The 19,896-nt window shown below is 36.0% G+C and overlaps 2 protein-coding genes across 2 annotated transcripts; one reads left to right on the top strand and one right to left on the bottom strand.

Annotated features, from left to right (window-relative positions):
• Window positions 1–2,945: 2,945 nt before the first annotated feature.
• LOC127540464 (olfactory receptor 4X2-like) lies at window positions 2,946–3,875 on the bottom strand. Its single transcript, XM_051965157.1, has one exon. The coding sequence runs from the start codon at window positions 3,873–3,875 to the stop codon at window positions 2,946–2,948; it is 930 nt and encodes a 309-aa protein (XP_051821117.1).
• Window positions 3,876–18,628: 14,753 nt separating this feature from the next.
• Window positions 18,629–19,564, top strand: LOC127541543 (olfactory receptor 4X2-like). The gene has a single exon (XM_051966772.1). The coding sequence runs from the start codon at window positions 18,629–18,631 to the stop codon at window positions 19,562–19,564; it is 936 nt and encodes a 311-aa protein (XP_051822732.1).
• Window positions 19,565–19,896: the final 332 nt, after the last annotated feature.

Below are 19,896 nucleotides of genomic sequence, written 5' to 3' on the forward strand. Positions count from 1 at the left end.
CAGGTGCTTATAAATCAGCCTTTAGGTTGCTGATTTGCCATCACTTTCAATACAAAATCAGTTCATTTTCTAATGTGGTCATACTTTTCATCTCTTTCTAATGATGCTTTAATGCATGTTATTATTAGCCAGATGCTCTATCCTGCTCACACCTACTATGCCTTTGTCTTTTTATTAACTCTTGAATTTCCTCAAAGTAGATTTTAAAAATTCTGCTCCATTATTTACAGCGGTGGGAAGTTGTTTCAGTGCATCCTGGATATCAATAATATTCATGACCCAGTGTGCTTTGAGAGGTGGACATAGTGGGCATAATGGATTTGGGGTCAAAATTTCTGTATTCTGCCACTTACACTTGTATGATGTTAGTTAAGTCATTTAACCATCCTAAATTTTAGTTTCATTATGAATAAAATTTAAGAGTTGGACTGAAGGATCATAATTATACATTATGAAAAGATATTGTAATTCCTTCCCTTTAAGCCATGATTACATGAGAGATATCCTTCTTTTGCTTGTGATTCTAACTGGAAGCAACCTCAAGATTTTGAGTAAGCCTGCCTATTTGGCTTCAGCTGTTTATGTCGGTTGGAATAGAAATGAAAGAAACATGGTGTCTTTTCTCAAACTTCTAGGCCCATGGAAAATGCTCGAAAATGGTGAGCAGCAGAAAATATAACATCTAGCCCTTACATAGTGATTTAAAATTTGCAAAGCACATTACCTCTGTTATTTTATTTGATTCCCAGAATAAACTTCTGAGGTAGGTGCTATTTTCAGATTATTATGGATTATTACAGTTTTTTTTTTACAGATAAAGAAAGTAAGCCTGAGAAAAGTGACTTGGCCAGGTTCACAGAGTTTATGTTTAAGGCAGGATTTGACGTCAGGTTTTCCTGACTTTAGGTTGAATACTCCACTTTGAGCTGGCCATATTGTTCAAATGCCAATTGTATGCTTGTCAAAAAGACTGTTTTATGGAGAATTCACATAGGACAAGCATTCACTTGTTGGTCAGAAGAAGCACTACAAGGACACTCTCAAGGTCTTTCTTAAGAACTTTAGAATTGATTGTATGACATGGGAGCCACTGGAACAGGACCACCCAGCATGGTTGTGCCCTCATCAGAGAAAGTGCTGTCCTCTAAGCAAAGTATAATTGAATTAGATCAGAAGAAACACAAGATACACGAAGTTAGAAAGTCCATCCCAAATGTTCATAGGGACTATATGCGCCCAACTTGTGGCAGAGCATTCAGAGCTCCTATTGATCTAATCAGCTATAGTTGCATACACTGTGACTGGACTGCAACATAGGGATGCCATTTTGGCTCTCTTCAAGAATGAAGGACAACTACCTACCAACCAACCAACCAACCAACCAATCAACCAATATTCCAGCTATTTCACTAATTAGAAACTTCAGTAAAACATTGAGAACTGAAGATCAGAGGATAGTAGTTTGTGAATTATCCTTGATCTAACCCATTATTTAGTGATGAAAATAGAAGGTTGTATCTGTTTCTATTGACTCAACTTTTATGGTGTACGGAGATAATAAGATCAACAGAGCAAAGGAGAGGTTTTAGATTTGAGGCATGGCTTTTAAATACAAAAGTTTTAGTAGAGTCCCCTAAGAAAGCTTGCTATTTTTCAGGTTTCCATATTTTTCTCCCTGAGCTTTGAAAGGACTACTTTTTGTTTTCTTTTACCTATAAATAGACTTTTACTTCTTGGAGTCTTTGGAACTTATTTACAAGAAGACTAGGGATGATACAATGAGTAGCACCATTTAATAAGTTCACAGTTTCTCTGTTGGTTAGCGACATAACACACATACACACACATACATGATGTCGCCCTTTATGTCATACCTCTAACACAAGAGTAATAATTACATGCTATGGTACAGATAGTATGCTCTATTGGACTTAATTTTTTAAAATTGATATCTTTTGTCTTTCTATTCCCTTTATTTCTCAATATTTCTCAGCTTCCTCATATGGAGAACCATTACCCATAATAAAGAATAAAAAAGAAAGAGAAAAAAATAAGATGAACAAAATTAAACAGCACAACAATCAAGTCTCACAGTACATGCACTATATTGTCCCCTTTATCCCAGTAAAACATAGAGGAAGGTGCCTTTTCCTGTCTCTTCTTCAGAGTTAAACATTATACACACACAGAATTTAATTTAAAGTTGTTTTACATAATTGTAGTCATTGAATATATCACATCCCAGGTTCTTATTTCTCTTTTCATCAGTCTTCCTGTTATTTATTGGATTTTTCAAAACTTTTATACATAATTCATGATCTTTATAATAAAATGGTATGTGTGTATATGGACATGTTTGTGTTTGTGCATTTTTTTCAGATGAAGAAAGTGGGATTTAGGGAGGATAAGTGATCTGCTTAACTCCATACATGCAATAAATTAGATGGACACCCTTCTTATTATACATTATTGGGACCAGGATATTCAGGAAACAGACACTAGTCTGAGCAGTACTTCATATTCATTTAGATGCAGATAATATGGGAGAGGGACAGCCTTAGAGTCAGGAATATGGGATTTCAAGCTTCATCTCTGATACATACTGACTTTGTGACTTGAAGAAAATCAAGTAAATTTTCAAATACACTGTTGGAGTTGGCGTTCATATCAATTGGGCTTTTCATTGAAGGAAACACTGGTCCAGGCCAAAATACACACAATAAAAATAACAACAGAAACAATTCTAACCAAAAATGAAATGTTGAGGAAGAAACTGTGATGAAAACATTAAAGAAGAAGAAAGTTCTTTGTAGTACAAGCAGATAATTTATTTAAAGCATTTCTAGAATATTACTGTTAGAAACATTTATCGAGTGCCCTGGACACCCATTTCTTCCCAATGTAATTCAGGATAACGTAATTCCATAGGGCTCACATCACCCCCTTCATTTCTCATTTTGTTTCAGTGTCCTGAACCACAATTTCCTCATGGCATTCTTCACTTCAGCATTTCTTAAGGAGTAGATAACTGGGTTCAAGAGCGGGGTGATCACTGTGTAGAATACGGCCACCATTTTGTCAACAGAAAATGTGGTGGAGGGTCGCATATAAATGAAGATGCAGGGCCCAAAGAATAAGACGACCACAGTAATGTGTGAGGCACAGGTGGAGAGAGCCTTTTGGCGTCCCTCCTTGCTGTGCCCTCTCAGGTGCACCAAGATAACAGCATAAGAGGTAAGGAGAACCCCAAAACTAATCAGTGAAAGGCTCCCACCATTAACCACAATGAGCTGGCCTATGAAGTAAGTGTCAGTGCAGGCAAGTTCCAGCAGAGGGAGCAGGTCACAGAAATAGTGGTCAATCACATTGGGGCCACAGAAGGGTAAACGGAACATGAGGAGAATTTGGGCAATTGAGTGGAGGAAACCACCCATCCAGGACACACCCAACAGGAGCCCACACATCTGCTGGCTCATGATTGTCATATAGTGTAGAGGTTTACATATGGCCACGCACCTGTCATAGGCCATCACTGTGAGTAGGAAAATTTCAATACCACCAAAGAAATGCATAAAGAATAGCTGTGTGATACAGCCCTCTAGGGAGATGGTTTTCTTTTTAACAAGTAAATCCACAATGAGTTTGGGAGACGTAGTGGAAGAATAACAGATCTCCACAAAGGAGAGATGACTGAGGAAGAAATACATAGGAGAGCCAAGGCTTTTGCTGGATTTGATAGTTAACACTATGAGAGAATTCCCCAACACTATAGCCGTATACATGAGCAGAAACACTACAAAGCAAACCCTCTGGACTTCTTGTTTGGAAGAGAGTCCTAGAAAAATGAATTCTGTCACATTGCTGGTTGGCAGCATGATTGCTGGCCAAAGGGTCAAGAGTTCTTTGAAATCTATAAATCAATAGCCAAAGTCTTAAATCAGAATGGTGGCCAAAGGCAGAACCACCTATTATTTATAGAATGGTCAACAGGGTAACTGCAAGGGCAGATTCATCAGGTGAAAATTAAAAATCAAGTTAATGTGAGGATCGTTAACAATATAGGATTTGAGGAAGTACAGTTTTCAGATCTAAAAGCAGTCTTATCATTGAGATAGGGATTAGTCAGGAAGATCCAATAGAATGAGAAATGAAGAGGAATCAGCCAGGGCTGTAGAACTTGGGAGATGTATACAATTCACCCCAATTTATGACTTTTAACTCTCTTGTTCCTTTTGCTGGAACTGCTATTCTTCGGTAGCCACAAAGCATGGGGAATTTGCTGGGAGAAAATCCTGTGAAATGGTGCAAAAAAAAAAAAAAGAAATCCAGTCTTTGAAATTAGTTGTGTCATTGTCACAGAAACATAGCATTTGAAAGTCACCTTAGAGATCATCTCATTTAATCCCTTATTTTATGATCAAACTGCAGGGAATTCAATTTAGCAAGTATTCATTAAGGATCTGCATTATACATCATACAGGGCACCAAAGATAAGAAAACGAGAAACAAAAAGTAGTTTTCACTCTCAAGGAACTTTTATTCTTCTGGAAGAATATATACACATACATATATATGTATATGTGTACATATATATATATATATATGTTTTAATATATAGGTAATATATTAATATATGCCATAAAACTTATCAATTAAAAGGAATTTCCTTTTCCTTGCCCCTCTACTCTCCTCCCTCCTTGACAATTCAAAAGAAAACTGATTTTTTAAAAAACAAATTTACATGACTACATTGGTCATGTCCAAAAATATACGTCTTATTCTGCACTTTGAATCCATGACTTCTCTGGCAGGAAGGAGGTAGCATGCTTCATTGTCAGTCTTCTGGAATCTTGGTTTGATATTGTATAGAACAAAGTTTACAAGTCTTTCAAAGTTGTTTTTCACTGTAATGTTATTGTTATTGTATAACTTTTTTATTATGGAATTTGGGATAAAGCATCTCCACATAGGATTCAATCCAAAGCAATTCTATTACCATGTGTAAAAGAAGGACCTAGGAAGATGTCAATTTTTAATTTTTATTTTCTGGTAAATAATATTTTATAAAGATAGTTTTCAGCATTCATTTTTTCCCATGTTAATTAATTAATTAATTGATTTTTAAAATAACTTTTTATCGACAGAACCCATGCCAGGATAATTTTTTACAACATTATCTCTTGCACTCATTTCTGTTCTGATTTTTCCCCTCCCTCCCTCTCTTCACCCCCTCCCCCAGATGCCAAGCAGTCCTATACATGTTAAATAGGTTAAAATATATTCTAGATACAATATATGTTTGCAGAACTGAACAGTTCTCTTATTGCACAGGGAGAATTGGATTTAGAAGGTATAAATAACCCGGGAAGAAAAACAAAAATCAGCATTCCTTTTTAAATAAGATTTTGAGTTTCAATTTTTTCTCCCTCTCTCTCTTTCCCCTTCTTAAGACAGCAAGCAATCTGATATAGAGTATACATGTGCAGTCATGTAAACTTATTTCTATGTCATTCATGTTGTAAAATAAGAAACAGAACAAAAGGAAAAGCCGTGAAAAATAAAAACCAACCCCCCAAAAGAAAATAGTATATTTCATTCAATCTCAATTCAAACTCCATATTTCTTTTTCTGGATGTGGACAGCATTTTTCATCATGAGTCTTTTGAAATTCTCTTGGATCATTGTATTGCTGAGAAGAGCCAAGTCAGTTATTGCTGTTAACTGTGTATAATGTTCTCTCGGTTATGCTCACTTCACTCAGCATCAGTTCATGTAAGTCTTTCTGAATTTTTCTGAAATCTGCCTACTTATCATTTCCTCTCTTCCTCCCTTTCTTCCCCCTCCTTCCTTCCTTTCTTTTTTTCAGCCTTTTCTTTTTCTTTTATTATTAGCATACAATATTAATTGGCAAAACACTGAATACAAGCTTCATTATCATGAAGGAATACATTAAGCAATATTCCAAAAAGATTCTTAGGCAAAAAGAAAAACTAGCCACTAAGAAAACAAAAATTACAAATGATATAGTCAAAAAGATCTGTAGTCTCATTTTGATATATTGTGATTATTTCAGCTCTTTCCTTTGCCATACAATCATGTTAAAGGCTTAGTGATTGCAGTATTTATTGTGCTCTAACTCTAATTTTGTGTCATCTGAGAATTTTTTTCTTTCTGCCCAGTTAAATGTTATTAGAATGCACATTTACACCAATGCTTTACATACATTTTAAACTAAATTCAAACTTTACCCCATTCTTCAAATATAAGCTTGTATATGAAGGAATTAAATGTAATGGTAGCACAAACAAAATGTAATTCCCCACAACTTTTTAAAATCATTAATCTTTTCAGAGATGAGAATTCACTAAACCTAAAATTCCAAGCCAATCTGATGTCCAATTGGTTTAGTGCGCTCTCTGTCTCTCTCTCTCTCTCTCTCTGTCTCTTCTCTTTCTGTCTCTTCTCTCTCTCTCTCTCTCTCTCTCTCTCTCCTCTCTCTCTCTCTCTCTCTCTCTCTCTCTCTCCTTCCTTCATGTTTAATAAGTGATCATCATTTCTTATACCACAATAATATTCCATAATTTGTTCAGCCTTTTCCTAATAAACAGGCATTCCCTCAATATCCAGTTCTTTGCTCCCACAAAAAGAACTGCCAAAAGTATTTTTATACATGTGGGTGCTTTATCCTTTTTATAATCCCTCTGGGATACAGATCTAGTAATGGTATTGCTAGGTCAAAGGGTATACGCAGTTTAAGTGCCCTTTGGACATAGTTCCAAAGTACTCTCCAGAATGGTAAGATCATTTTGCAACTCCATCAACAACTGGTTGGAAGTTGTCCCTTTTTCTCAATTTCCTCAAGATCATGGAATTCCAGGGGCAACTAGATGGCACTGTGGATAGAGCAGTGGCCCTGAAGTCAGGAGGATCTGAATTCAATTCCAGTCTCAGACACTTAATACTTCCTTAGCTGTCCAAATTCCAAACAGGCGCTTAATTAATGTTTAGTGATTAAATTTCTTCCAGAGCTGAATAGAGTAGATGTATAGCATACAACTATATGCTAACAGATCTTTTTTTGAAAACATTTCCCTACGTGATTTCTCTGTATATTTTTAAAGCTCCAGACAAAAAAGCCTTTTGGGTCCTGAGCTTGTAAAACAGCTAAAAAAACAAAAACAACACATCTCAGGCTCAGGGTTGACTTTAAAACCTGGTCACTCAGATTATTCCATTTCTCTTAATTAGCAAATCAGAAGGAGAATGATTTTTCCCACCTGGCATTCCTTTTGACTCCCTGAGCATCTGGAAATCAGAATTATTTTCTTCTTGACATTCACTGGGAGTTCATAAGAACTGTTTCTGGTCTCAGTTATGCTTAAGAAGTAAGAAAATCTTCCCAATTCAACGCTAGTAAGATTTATAATTATGAGACATTACAGAATATGAGGAACCTTAGGCCCAGAGAGCTCAATCAAATAACATTTATTAAGCATCTACTTTATTTCAGACACTGTGCTAATGGTTGGGATACAAAGAAAGACAAAAGGCAGTCTCTGCTTTCGAGGGGTTCACAGTCTAATATTCTAGAGATAAGCAAGCCACCATGGCAGAAGTTGAATACAGGACTTGTGAATTTACAACCAATACTTTTCTAGAGCTGCTTCTTGGAATACAGAATTTGAGAATTATAAGGGACTCTAGTACTCATTTAGTCCAACCACACCTGAAGAAGAATCCTTACTAAAAAGTGCCAGATCTATTGTGAAGGAGAACCTCTTTCCACTGGCTGCTATGATTGACTACTCTACTTTTGGATCACTCAAGGTAGGTCTTTCCAATCTGGGATGCATCAACTTCTAAAAAAATTTGGTAACTTTCAAAGTAATGGAACTTCACATATTTCACTTTAATAATAATCTTATATATATATTTTATATTTTTAACCCTGAGAAAGGTTCCAAGGACTTCAATAGGCTAGCCAAGGGATCCACAACAAATACTCACATTCACCACGAAGACCTCTTTTTCTATTAAAAAGTTTTTCCTGACATGAAACATTAATTACATCTTTCAGCACAGTTGGGCTTCCACCCATTTCAATGGGAGTCTCGAAAATCCAAGGGAAACAAAGAGGAAGAAACAATGAACTTGGGCTTCTCAGGGGACCAGGCACAGGAAGCTCTGAAATCCTGGTCTTCCTCCACATTCTCTACCTTTTCTGAATCACAGGAATCATGGGTGGTGGACGAGCAGTTCCAAACTATCTCATCTCATATTTTAGCTTAAGGAGCTGTCAGAAAACTGGAGAAAAATAGATGAGATATCTCAGAACTAAATCTATGACCTATTATGATCTATAATATAATATCTGAATAATTCAAGCTGAAAGGCAATATCTAGGTCAACTCTCTCATTGCAGAGATTCAATTTAATTCTGCCACTAAGTACCTGTTGAGTGAAAAGTGCTGTTAGACACTAGGGATACAAAGCAAGGACAAAACAGTCACTCCCTTTTGGGAGCTTACATTTTACTGAGAAAAAACTGCCTAGAGAAGTGACATTCGAAGGTCTCAGAGATAGTAAATTGCAGTCAAGATTCTAACCCAGAACTTCTACCTCAAAATGTAGATGATTTGTCATTAAGCCAAGTAATGTAGTTATTTTTACATATAGAAACAGTTACAGAACAAGCCTTACAACATCCTTCATATGAAATATGACAATATACAGGAACCAGGGAAGCCAGTTTCACTATTAAGATGTCAGGAAGACTTAAAATTAATTTCACAGAGAACCAGGATCTTATGGCTAGCCATTAAATTATTAATAATCCAAGAATTAGAAAAAAAAGACTTCGATTAATCTCCTTAGTCATTGTTTCTAGTCAGAGCCATGCAAAGGAGTCAATCCCTGCTCTTTCTTTGAATAGACAAATTTAATCATTTTTAAAAAAATCCTTCCCAAGGATGTATGATCTGAGACTTAGTCAAGTACAGTGATTTTCATAGAGGAAGGGTCTTTAAAAAAAAACAACAGATGTTTATTTTTTATTATCAGATATTTTTCTCTCTCTCACTTCCTACTCAACAACAACAAAAGAAAAAAAAAACAACAACCTCATAACAAATAAACATAGATAATTCAATTTCTGAGCAAATAGCTGATACCAGTTAGCAGAAAATCACCCCTCCCCAACCTTCTTTTTATTCACCACATTACCTGAAAGTTATTCAGCTGAGAATGGGCTTTCCCTTTCTCTAACTAAGCAGCCTGGGAAGATTGCTATGATGCTTGAGGAGCCAGCCAAACATGGAATAATAGCCCAACAAGAGAAAATTAGAGCCCACCTCAGTATATTTCCCTCCTTCTCTGAGATTAAATCTAAGGGGTGAAGTAGAAATAGTTACTCAGATTTCAGTTTATCTTGTTCTAAAAGCCACCAGTCCATAAGATGATTGGGGAAAAAGCCCAAAGTTTATCTAATGGAAAACTGAATTGGGGAATTGAGGTCCCTGAAGCTTCCCATTGTCTCCTGTCGGGGGACTTTCCCCAGTAGACTAAATTAAACTTGTAGGTTAAGGAAACTTTGTTCTAATTCCCAACTTCTTAAATTGTGCTAATGATATCCAAATCTCAAAACTGAATCGACAAATTCAATTGACAAATTATGACATTATTACTAAGTGTTTGATTTGAATGACTACTTTATATATCCATATTGCTAGGGTCCCATGAAAAATTTTCAGGTAAAAAGGGTTGATGAGTGGAAAAAGTTTAAGAAGCCTTGGTCTAATTGATCAAATAAAAAACTACTGCTTTTCATCACACATTAAATTGATCTGACATTTTTAATGAAATCATGATACACAGCTTAACTATAAATCTGGAGAAACTATGATGGTTTCAAAGAAATTGTGAGAACAGAAAGGAAAGACCAAGGGAATACCTTTTTTTTTATTGTTTTCTTTATGTTTCTGGTTATAATGTACATTTAAAAAACACACATTATTTTATGAATAATGTTGGGAGACAAAAATCAGAAGAAAAGGGAAAATCATGAGAGGAAAAAAATGGAAGAAAAAGGAAAAAAGTGAACATACCAGGTATTACATTCATTCTCCATAATTCTCTCTCTGAGTGCAAATGACATTTTCTATCTACAGTTTATTGGAATTGCCTTGGATCATTGAACCACTGAGAAGAACCAAGTCTTTCAAAGTTGAACGCTGCACAATCTTGCTGTCACAGTGTACATTGTATTACTGGTTCTACTTGTTTTGCTCAGCATCAGTTCGTGTAAATCTTTCCAGGCCTTTCTAAAATCAGCTTGTCCATCATTTAGATAGAACAATAACATTGCATTACTTTCATATACTATAACTTATTCAGCCACTCCCCAATTGATAGACATTTACTAACTTTCCAAGAGAATTTATTTCTTGAGACAAATGGGTTTAACTTTTCGTAAGAATTCTTTTTATGTTTCTTTCTTAAGGTAAGGTTTGCAAAGAAACACAAAGAGAATTTTTAAGAGAACCAAGTAGTGGGACGTTTCCAGAACTGAAAAATTCACACTTGTAGAGATTGGTAAAGATAACTTTGGCACTCCCCACTGATATGTTATAAATAATTACTTGAACTTTTTGTTTGTTATAGTGTTAACAAATTTTATAGAAAGTAATTTTAATACTTATTTAAGTCTAGGAAGTTAAGCTGGGGCTGGAAAATTAAAACAACTCTGAGGTACCACCTTACACCTCTCTGATTGGCTAATATGACAGGAAAGGAAAATGAGGTTTGGAGGGGATGTGGGAAAGTTGGTACACTAACACATTGTTAGTGGAGTTGATGATTCAATTATTTTGGAGAGCAGTATGGAACTTTGTCCAAAAGGCTATAAAACTGTGCATTATACTTTGATCCATCAATACCACTACCTGGTCAGTATTCCAAAGAGATAATAAAAAAGAGAAAAAGATCTACATTGTACAAAAATATTTGTTGTCATTTGTCCTTCATTCTCGAAGAGGACCATGACATCAGGGAGGGGATGCCATGACATGCAAGTGAATTGGATGTGAGTGAGGGAGGGCTGAGCAAGGTCATAATCCTCACTTTCCCCTCCAGTGCCATCTGGGTCCAGTGGCAAGATATAGGTCAAGATGACTAAAGATGGTCCCTAAAGCTAAGTAGCAGTTGGGGCAAAGAATATCCTCTTTCACCTAATCAAAAAAACCAACCAAATGACTGAATGAATCTGGGAGGGGAAGACCTTCATGGTTTCTAGCCAAAATAGAAATTACTGCTATTTACATTTGATCTGAGTCAATGTGGAATAAAATGACTAAACAGGCTTGGCCTAGGACTCATTAGTAGCCAATTAAAATCAGATTGGTTTAAGCCCTGCTCCATGAGAAGTAAATCTAGCCAGTAAACCATAGTAGCTCTTTTGTGGTGGCAAAAAATTAGAAATTGAGGGGAGCCCATTAAATGGGGAATGACTGAAGAAGTTTTGGTATATAAATGCAATGAATTACTATTGTGTTATAACAAGTGATAAGCAGGCAGATTTCAGAAAAAGCCTGAAAAGGCTTAGATGAACTGATGCAAAGTTAAGGGAGCAGAGTTGTATGCAGTAATAGCAACGTTGTATGATGATCAAATGTTGGGACACAAATCAAATAGCTAAACGACTTAGCTATTTTCAGCAAAACAGATCTAGGATAAGTCCAAAAGATTTATGTTGAAAAATGTTATTCACTCCAAAGATTGAAGTGATGGTGTCTGAATGCAGATTGAAGAATATTATTTTTCATTTTTTTCTATTTTTTCCTTTTAGTGTGTTTCTTATTTAACATGACTAATATGGAAATATATTTTACATGATTGCACATGTATAACCTATATAAAATTGCTTTCCATCTTAGGAAAGGAGAAAATAAAGAAAGGAGGGAGAAAATTTGGAACTCAAAATAAAAAAAATGTTAAAATTGTTTTTATATGTAATCATTCAATTCCCAATTACATATGGGGAAAATGGTATTTAAAAAAATAAGAGCTTGACCTACAATTTCATTGGTTAAGGGAACTCTCAGAAGAGAAAACTCCTATCAGTGAAGGTTGACATCTTCTTTGTTGCTTAGAGAGATTAAGAGAAATTGATGTAGCACTTTATTTCATTTTTTCAAAGGACATTCACATCCATGGTTCTAATGGAGTTTGAGTCTTAAAAATCAATAGCTATCAATATTTTGGTATGATATTCTCTTAACACCCCCCCCAATGTAGAATGGATAACTATATTGGGAAATAGGTTTCCCATTTACTTCTTCCTTATTGTCATTTTGAACAGAGAATGTTAGGGATAATCTGTTACTTTATAAACTCATTAATGATAATGTTGCTTCAAAAGAAAATTTTAATATAATTGATGGATTTGAAAATCAAAATGATGTAATTTAGGAAAACTGGAATGGACTTGTAGTGATGGAATTCAAGTAATATCAGCAAGAAGTGCAAGACTGTAAGTACCAACTAAAAATATGACTCTTCTTATAATTTGGTTATATAGCATGCTTCAAAAATAATCATTCAAACTGCCAAATGTGAGTTATACCTTGTTTGAAAAGTTGTTAAAGAGCAACCAAAGCATTCAATGAAAAGAAAAACTGCAAAATTATATGATGATATGGATTTAAAGTATTCGTTGGCTTTCTTGTATTAAAGTACTTCAAGAATTATTTGAATAAAAAACCCCAGCAGTATTGACAAACAAACAAATAAATAAATGAGGACAATGGTTGAATTGATTAAATAATATTTTGATGTTATTTCTTGCTCATTTTAAAATACTTGCTTTGAAAATGAAATAGATTAAATAATGAAATAACTGCTCATCAGTCACTTGGTCTGTCTATAGAAACTATTCTCACCTTAAAGACATTTCTAAATGTGACTATCGATTTTCCAAGGGTAAATTTCAGGTCCTAACATAGTGTCTGATACATAGTAGATACTTAATAGATTCTTGTTGATAGATTGAAACATGTTTATTCATTGTTAATCTGCTGGAACTAGAATGGTCAATGGTTCAGAATAGAATGATTTCTTATGATTGCATGTTGACACCAGAATTTGAACCTGATAATTTTATTATGCTTTGCTATGGATGAATAGAGGGTTCTCTACTTTAAAATGGGGAAGAAAGTGCCATTCCATTTCCATTCAAGTATGGATACTGATGAGATACTAATGAGCTTTGTTTTATAGCAATACTTGGAGTGTCACTTGTAGGGAGGGGGAGGGATCTAAATGACCACAGAGAGAAAGAAGAGTCAAGGACTATCTTTTAGGTGTTGTAATTTGCTAGGATTGAATTCTGTTCATCTGTGTAAAGCCTGAACTCTTGTTCTATCACTCTAAGGCACAAGAGACTTGAGGATGACTTGAAATATTAGGTGAGCCAATGACAAAGACTAGACTTATATTCATAAAGAATGAAAAGGACATTGGCCTGGGATGGAAAAAGATTGACCTTGTTCTGGACACAAGTTCTGCTATTAACTAACTAGGTGTCTTAAGCATTCATTTTACTTCAATAGATCTTGCTTCCTCATCTTCAGAATCAGTTACTTGGATTAGAGCAGTAATCTGAAAATATTTAAGAACTGGCTCTCTGGAAAAAAATGTATGCAAGACACATGCTTAATTTAATCTGCATTATTAACATTTCTCCATCATTTTCTAAGGTATAGACAAATCATAAAATAATGCATTAAGCCCTGATGTGTAGTATTTGCTGACTTCTGAGGTGTATCTGTTCACTTTGGAGAGTTTAATAATCAATTCATCTTAGCCAGTTTAAAGCTGACTCCAACAAACTCCTGGACTAAAAGATCTTTAAAATATTTTCCAGTCCTAACATTTGATGATTCTTGGAGCCTGTCCAGTGAAGGCTGTATTTTTGGCTAAATATAGGTTAATATCCATAGAATTTTTTAAATTTATGGGTGGTGTTGGGGTGTGTGTTTGTGAGTGCATACAGATATGTATGTGATAAAAAGACAAATTAGGGTGTATAGGATAGGCCTAAGTAGCCATGGTAGCTTTTTAATGAGTTTACCAAGGCTATCTAAGGATGGAGTGGGTACAGCAGGAAAAGGATACTCCTTCATTCTGATTCTGAAGGAGGAAGAAGAGATTAATCAAACGGTTCCTTCATAGAAGTCCAGGATTTCTGATTAGACTAATTAATCTTTAAATTTATCTTAGTCTTCTGGGGAAAGGCCCTTGATAGGGAATGCTCAAAAGCCTCAGGGACCACAATTCCCTGATTTCAGTTTTTTATCTCCTAAACTTAAGGCTTGTTCAGATTAGAAATAATTGCTTCTGATCCTTCTAAAGGTCGGTAGCTTTTAGAACAGAAAGGGCTAAGGCAGGAGTGACTCTAGCTCTGACCTCAGTGAGGAGAATGGTGGTGTATTGGTTTGGCTAAATCCATAACCTGAGGTGGGTACAATGCTAGCAGTTTTTATTTATTTGGCACCCTCAGAGTGCTACAGCAAACTTCCTGCCACTCACTAAGAGGGAAAGTACTTTTTCAGCCAAGCTCCTCTTAAAGAGTGTGCTCAATAAAGAGAAAGCTGAAGAGATACTTTTTAGCCATTTGATGTCCCAAAGATTCTTCTTTCTAGAAATCAACTAATTTGGCTACATGTTCTTCTGTCAGACATCCCTGGGAGGAATAAAAAAGATCAGGATGGCTACATTCATTTGATTTGGGAAATGAAGGAAGTAACTTTATTGCCATGACTGACTAGGGACAGTGATTGAGATGTTTCTTTAAAGTCTGTTTTTTTAAAAAAATAATTCTTTGGTTTATTGCTGAACCAACACAGCCATAAGGTCTTAATTCTTTCAGAAATGACCATTTTTGTCCTTCCTGGGATCTCAATAAAAATGTTCTGTTGATGACCATTTATGGCTTTTCTTCTTTAAAAGGCTTATTTAGGGATGTTTTGTACAAAGAGAAAGACTAAGTACATTGCATGTGAAATGCTGTCCATTTGGAGCTAGAAGTTGTGATTTAGAATCCTGATTTTGCTGTTTATTACTAGTGTGATGTTGAATGAATAATTTTCTGCACACTTTCTCCCTTAGTAGAATTTGGGAGCAGGGATTATTTTGTTTTGTCTTAATATACCAAGAGTCTAGCAAAATATAACTTTACACAGAGCAAGTTACTATTATATGTTTTAATGAGTGAATCTTTAGGAGGCCAAGACTAGATAATTTCTAAGATTTTTTTTGAAAGGAAAATTCCTTATTTGGGCTTTCACCCTGAAAAACGAGGCAAAACTCAGGACAAAGAGAATTGAAGGGATTTCATTATAAGTATGTCAAGGTAGCAAAATGTTGCTGAGCTGATCACTGGCTTCAAGATGGGACCTGACAGTTGTAAGGTCAAGGACCCTAGGTCCTCAGCAAAAGTGTTTAAGATCTTGCTTCTCAGTTCCTCTGCAAGGTAGCAAGAATATAGCAATTATCAGACAGAGATATGTGACAAAGAGAAGGTGATACACAAAATGCAGACTTGGTGTCTCCTTCCTCACCAGAACCTCCCCCAACAGTAGTTGATCAGCAAGACTGGGGACAATGGGATGCTAAGTCAATATAACTTATGACAATACCTTCCAGCTCTGATTATTAATCCAGTTATACACATTAACAGACTTCCAGCCTCATGGCTGGAAGCAAGATTTCATAAATTTATCTAAATTTTCTGACCGTTTGCTGAACTTTTGTTGAATGTGATAGGAGGTCAAGTGGAATGGTTATGTTCCAGGAGAGATGGAGCAAGGCTTGGACCAAGGGGCAGTATGAGCTGAGAGCAGCAGTCTACATTGAGCCTAATCCTATGAAAGGACGTTTCTCATGGGGTCTTTTATTTCCTTTTATTTTCCAGTCCAACTTTGGATGGTCTTCATCAGGCTGATACTGGTATAACACTACTTACACTCACCTCCCACCTCCATTAACCAGCACACATTTATTAAAAATATATTACAAGTTCTTATATTGTACTAGATGCTTGGGAAATGGGGACAAAAGTCAGTCATTGCCATTGAGGAGCTTCCATTCCTTTTGGAAGATAATGCATATATATAAATACACGCACATATACATATGTAGAGAGAAAATGAAAAATAGATACAAGATAATTTGGGGACAAGGTTAGGCATAAGCAGCTGAGAGGAAGATGAGAAAATTTTCATGGAGAAGATGGGGCTTGAATTGAGACTTGAAGGAAAGGGTTCTAATAATTGAATGTGAGGAGGGATTGCCCTGCAGGTTCCCTGGACAATGGCAGAGATAGAAGATAGTTTGCTGTATGTGAAAGGACTAAGACAGCTAATTTAGCTTATCTGGAGAGTGTGTGAAAAGAGAAGAATAAAGGAGGTGATTAAGGATTGCTCTTGGGAATCCCACTTGTTTGTGACCTTGATCAAATCATTTAATCCTTTATGCTTGGTTTCCTGAGTTATAAAATGGGAGGGTTGATCTATGTACCATCTAAAGTCCTTTTAGAGTCATGTTAAAAACTTTCTTTAAAAAGTAGAATGAGTTGCTTTGAGATTAATGGATGGGCTTTCCCCTCCTTGTAGTTTTTCAAGAAGAGACTCAATGATTACTCAGATGTCTTATGGTAGATGTTTTTTGGTAGGCCTGAGTTGGATTACATGATGGCTGAGGTTCCTTGCAGCCCACAGCTTCTCTGATTAACTGGGGTTGTGTGGCAGAGTCCTGGATTTGAAGTCAAAGGTTCTGTATTTGATTTTGCCTCTGTAATTTTCTAACTTATGTGACTGACCTTTGAGTGAGAAACTTTCCTCTGGATCTTGACTTCTTTATTTGTATAATAAAAGATGTTGGTATAAATCATCTCTATCATATATATATATATATGTGTGTATATATATATATATATATATATATGTGTGTGTGTATATATATATATATATATATTTAAAGCTCTGAACCCTGTCATGGGAAGTGGGAAATGTTTTGTACTATCCTATGCATGAGACACCAGAGACATTCCTCAGGATTGTCTGATAATTGGAGTTCGAAAAGAAAAGTAGAACTCTAATCATGAATTCAGAAATTCACAGAATTCAAGAGTCAAAAGGGAGCTTAGCATCTTTCTAATACAACCTATATGCAAAAGGAATCCCCACTGTTCCATCCCATCAAGTGATCAGCCATCCTTTTTAAAGAGCTCCAAAGGGCAGTGGGTGTGCCACTTTATTCCACCTTGGACAGCTCCACTTGTCAGGAACCTTTCCCTGACATTAAGGGTAATCTGCAATTTTATGGTTTTTTATTCATTGCTCCCGATTCTGCCTTTTTCAACAAAACCTCAAAGTCCAATTTCTTCTTCCCATGATAAACCTTTAGATACTTGAAACCAGCTTCCATATATTCACTGAACCTTTTCTTCTCCATTTCCAGTTTTTTCAACTTATCCTCATGTGACAAACATTCAAAGTCCTTTAAAATTCTGGGTGTCCTTCTCTGGACGCTTTCTAGCTTTTCAATTTCTTTCTTAAAATCCAGAGTATAATTATTATTATTACCAACAGATCCTTTATTTCATTTTTGCAGAAATACTTCCACTGAGAATCTTCTTCCATCAAACCAGATTATCATCAGCTCTGCAAACCATAGTTCCAAAGAGTGATCTGGGGCAACGAGAAGTTAAATAATCTGCCCAGGGTCACATGTCAGGTATTTGGAGAGGAATGATAATAATAATACCATTATAGAGAGCAAGACAATATCACACAGTGGACAGAACAGTGAATTTAAGTTCAAGGCAGCTGCTTTTCAATCTAAATTGAGACTCAGTTGCCACTTCAATGAAATGGGGGTTGTGGTAGGGCAAAATGGGACAAGTTTCTGTGACCTATTTTATTTGACTGTTAAGAGAATTCTATAGCTGTGTAACATTGGACATCTCCCTTCACTTCCCTGACCTCTAGCTTCTCTGCAAAATGGATTATTTGAATAAGATAATCTCTAAAGTCTTTTTTAGTTCTAAATTCCAATTCTACATCTATTCTATAATAATATCTACTGTTTTCACTGAGAGGATGTATTGCTTTTGTATCATTGTAGATGACCTTTCACTAAGAGAACTGGCCAGATCCTTGGTTGCCTAAGACCAAGAGCTTCATCTGAAAGATCGGAAGAGTAAAATTAAAAAGTAAAAAGACTCTGGAGACCTAATAGTCACCATCCCTTCTAGGTCATTGCATAACACATCCTCAAAGAACTTAGTTTCCAAAGTTTTATCCTCCATTCTGGAAAACCTACTCCCCAGCTCTTGTCTTGATTTATTAATCTGAAACCTACATAGTCACATCACAGTGTCTTCTTGTTCACTATCTTTTGCCTTCCTTGGGTTTACTTTACAGCTTATTTTCCTGCACTGTCTCTGTGATCCTTGCGAATCACTTGGACCAGATTTTGGAAATCTACTCTGGTAGTTAATGTAGAATAGTTTAGTGCTCAAAAGTCTTCTAAAAACTGCGTGCTCTAGCTTTTCACTTTTGGGTCAGAAGTAATGGTACAGACTGGAAATGTGACAGAATTCATTTTTCTAGGACTCTCTCATAATCTAAAGATTCAGAGAATTTGCTTTATACTATTTTTGTTCTTGTATGTGAGTATTGTGTTGGGGAATTCTCTCATTGTGTTGATTGTCAATTTCAGCAAGAATCTCGATTCCCCCATGTATTTCCTTCTCAGCCACTTCTCTTTTGTGGAGATCTGTTATTCCTCAACTACTTCCCCAAAACTCATTGTAGATTTACTTGCTGAGAGGAAATCCATCTCTCTAGAGGGCTGCCTCACCCAAGTGTTCTTTATCCATTTATTTGGTGGCATTGAGATGTTTGTTCTCATAATAATGGCTTATGATCGATACTTGGCCATCTGTAAACCTCTACACTACACGTCCATTATGAACCCTTGGATTTGTAGCCTCCTGGTTGGCACGGCCTGGTTGGGAGGCTTTTTACACTCAACTGCCCAAATTCTCCTTATATTTAACTTACCCTTCTGTGACTCTAATGTGATTGACCATTATTTCTGTGATGTTCTCCCTCTGTTGGAACTGGCTTGCACGGACACCTTCTTCATTGGGTTGCGTATTGTGGCTAATGGAGGGAGCCTGACAGTGGTCAGCTTCATAATTCTCCTGAGCTCTTACAGTGTGATCTTGTTCCACCTAAGGGGGCACAGTAAGGAAGGACGCAGAAAGGCCCTCTCCACGTGTGCTTCCCATATCACTGTAGTCGTCTTGTTCTTTGGACCCTGTGTCTTCATCTACCTGAGGCCTAACACCACTTGCTACATGGACAAAATGGTGGCCATATTCTACACAGTGATCACTCCCCTCCTCAACCCAGTCATCTATTCTTTGAGGAATGCTGAAGTGAAGAATGCCATGAGGAAGCTGTGGGTCAGGATGGTGAAACAAGGAATGGGAGACCCTTGATGTTAATTTGCCTTGAATCAAAATGGGTAAAATTCAGGGAAGTAGAATTGTAGTAGAATATAGTAGAAGAATATATTTATCATAAATAGGACTTGAAGAAAAATTCAAAATGGCTTTCTTTGAACACAGAAGTCATGGAAATATTCTTTTGTTGTGCTCATCAAAGTTTTGCTTTGGGTATTGTTTTTCAAAATATATATTACATGTATCTGATTTACGTGGATATAGTAAGTTGTGATTATATTTTCCATCTTTAATTTCTTGGTGGCAGACTGGTATAATGGACAGAACAATGATTTGATCTGAATCTTGATTAAACTACTTAGTAGATG

This window comes from Antechinus flavipes, chromosome 6 (genome assembly GCF_016432865.1).
Source record: "Antechinus flavipes isolate AdamAnt ecotype Samford, QLD, Australia chromosome 6, AdamAnt_v2, whole genome shotgun sequence".
NCBI classification, from domain to species: Eukaryota; Metazoa; Chordata; class Mammalia; order Dasyuromorphia; family Dasyuridae; genus Antechinus; species Antechinus flavipes.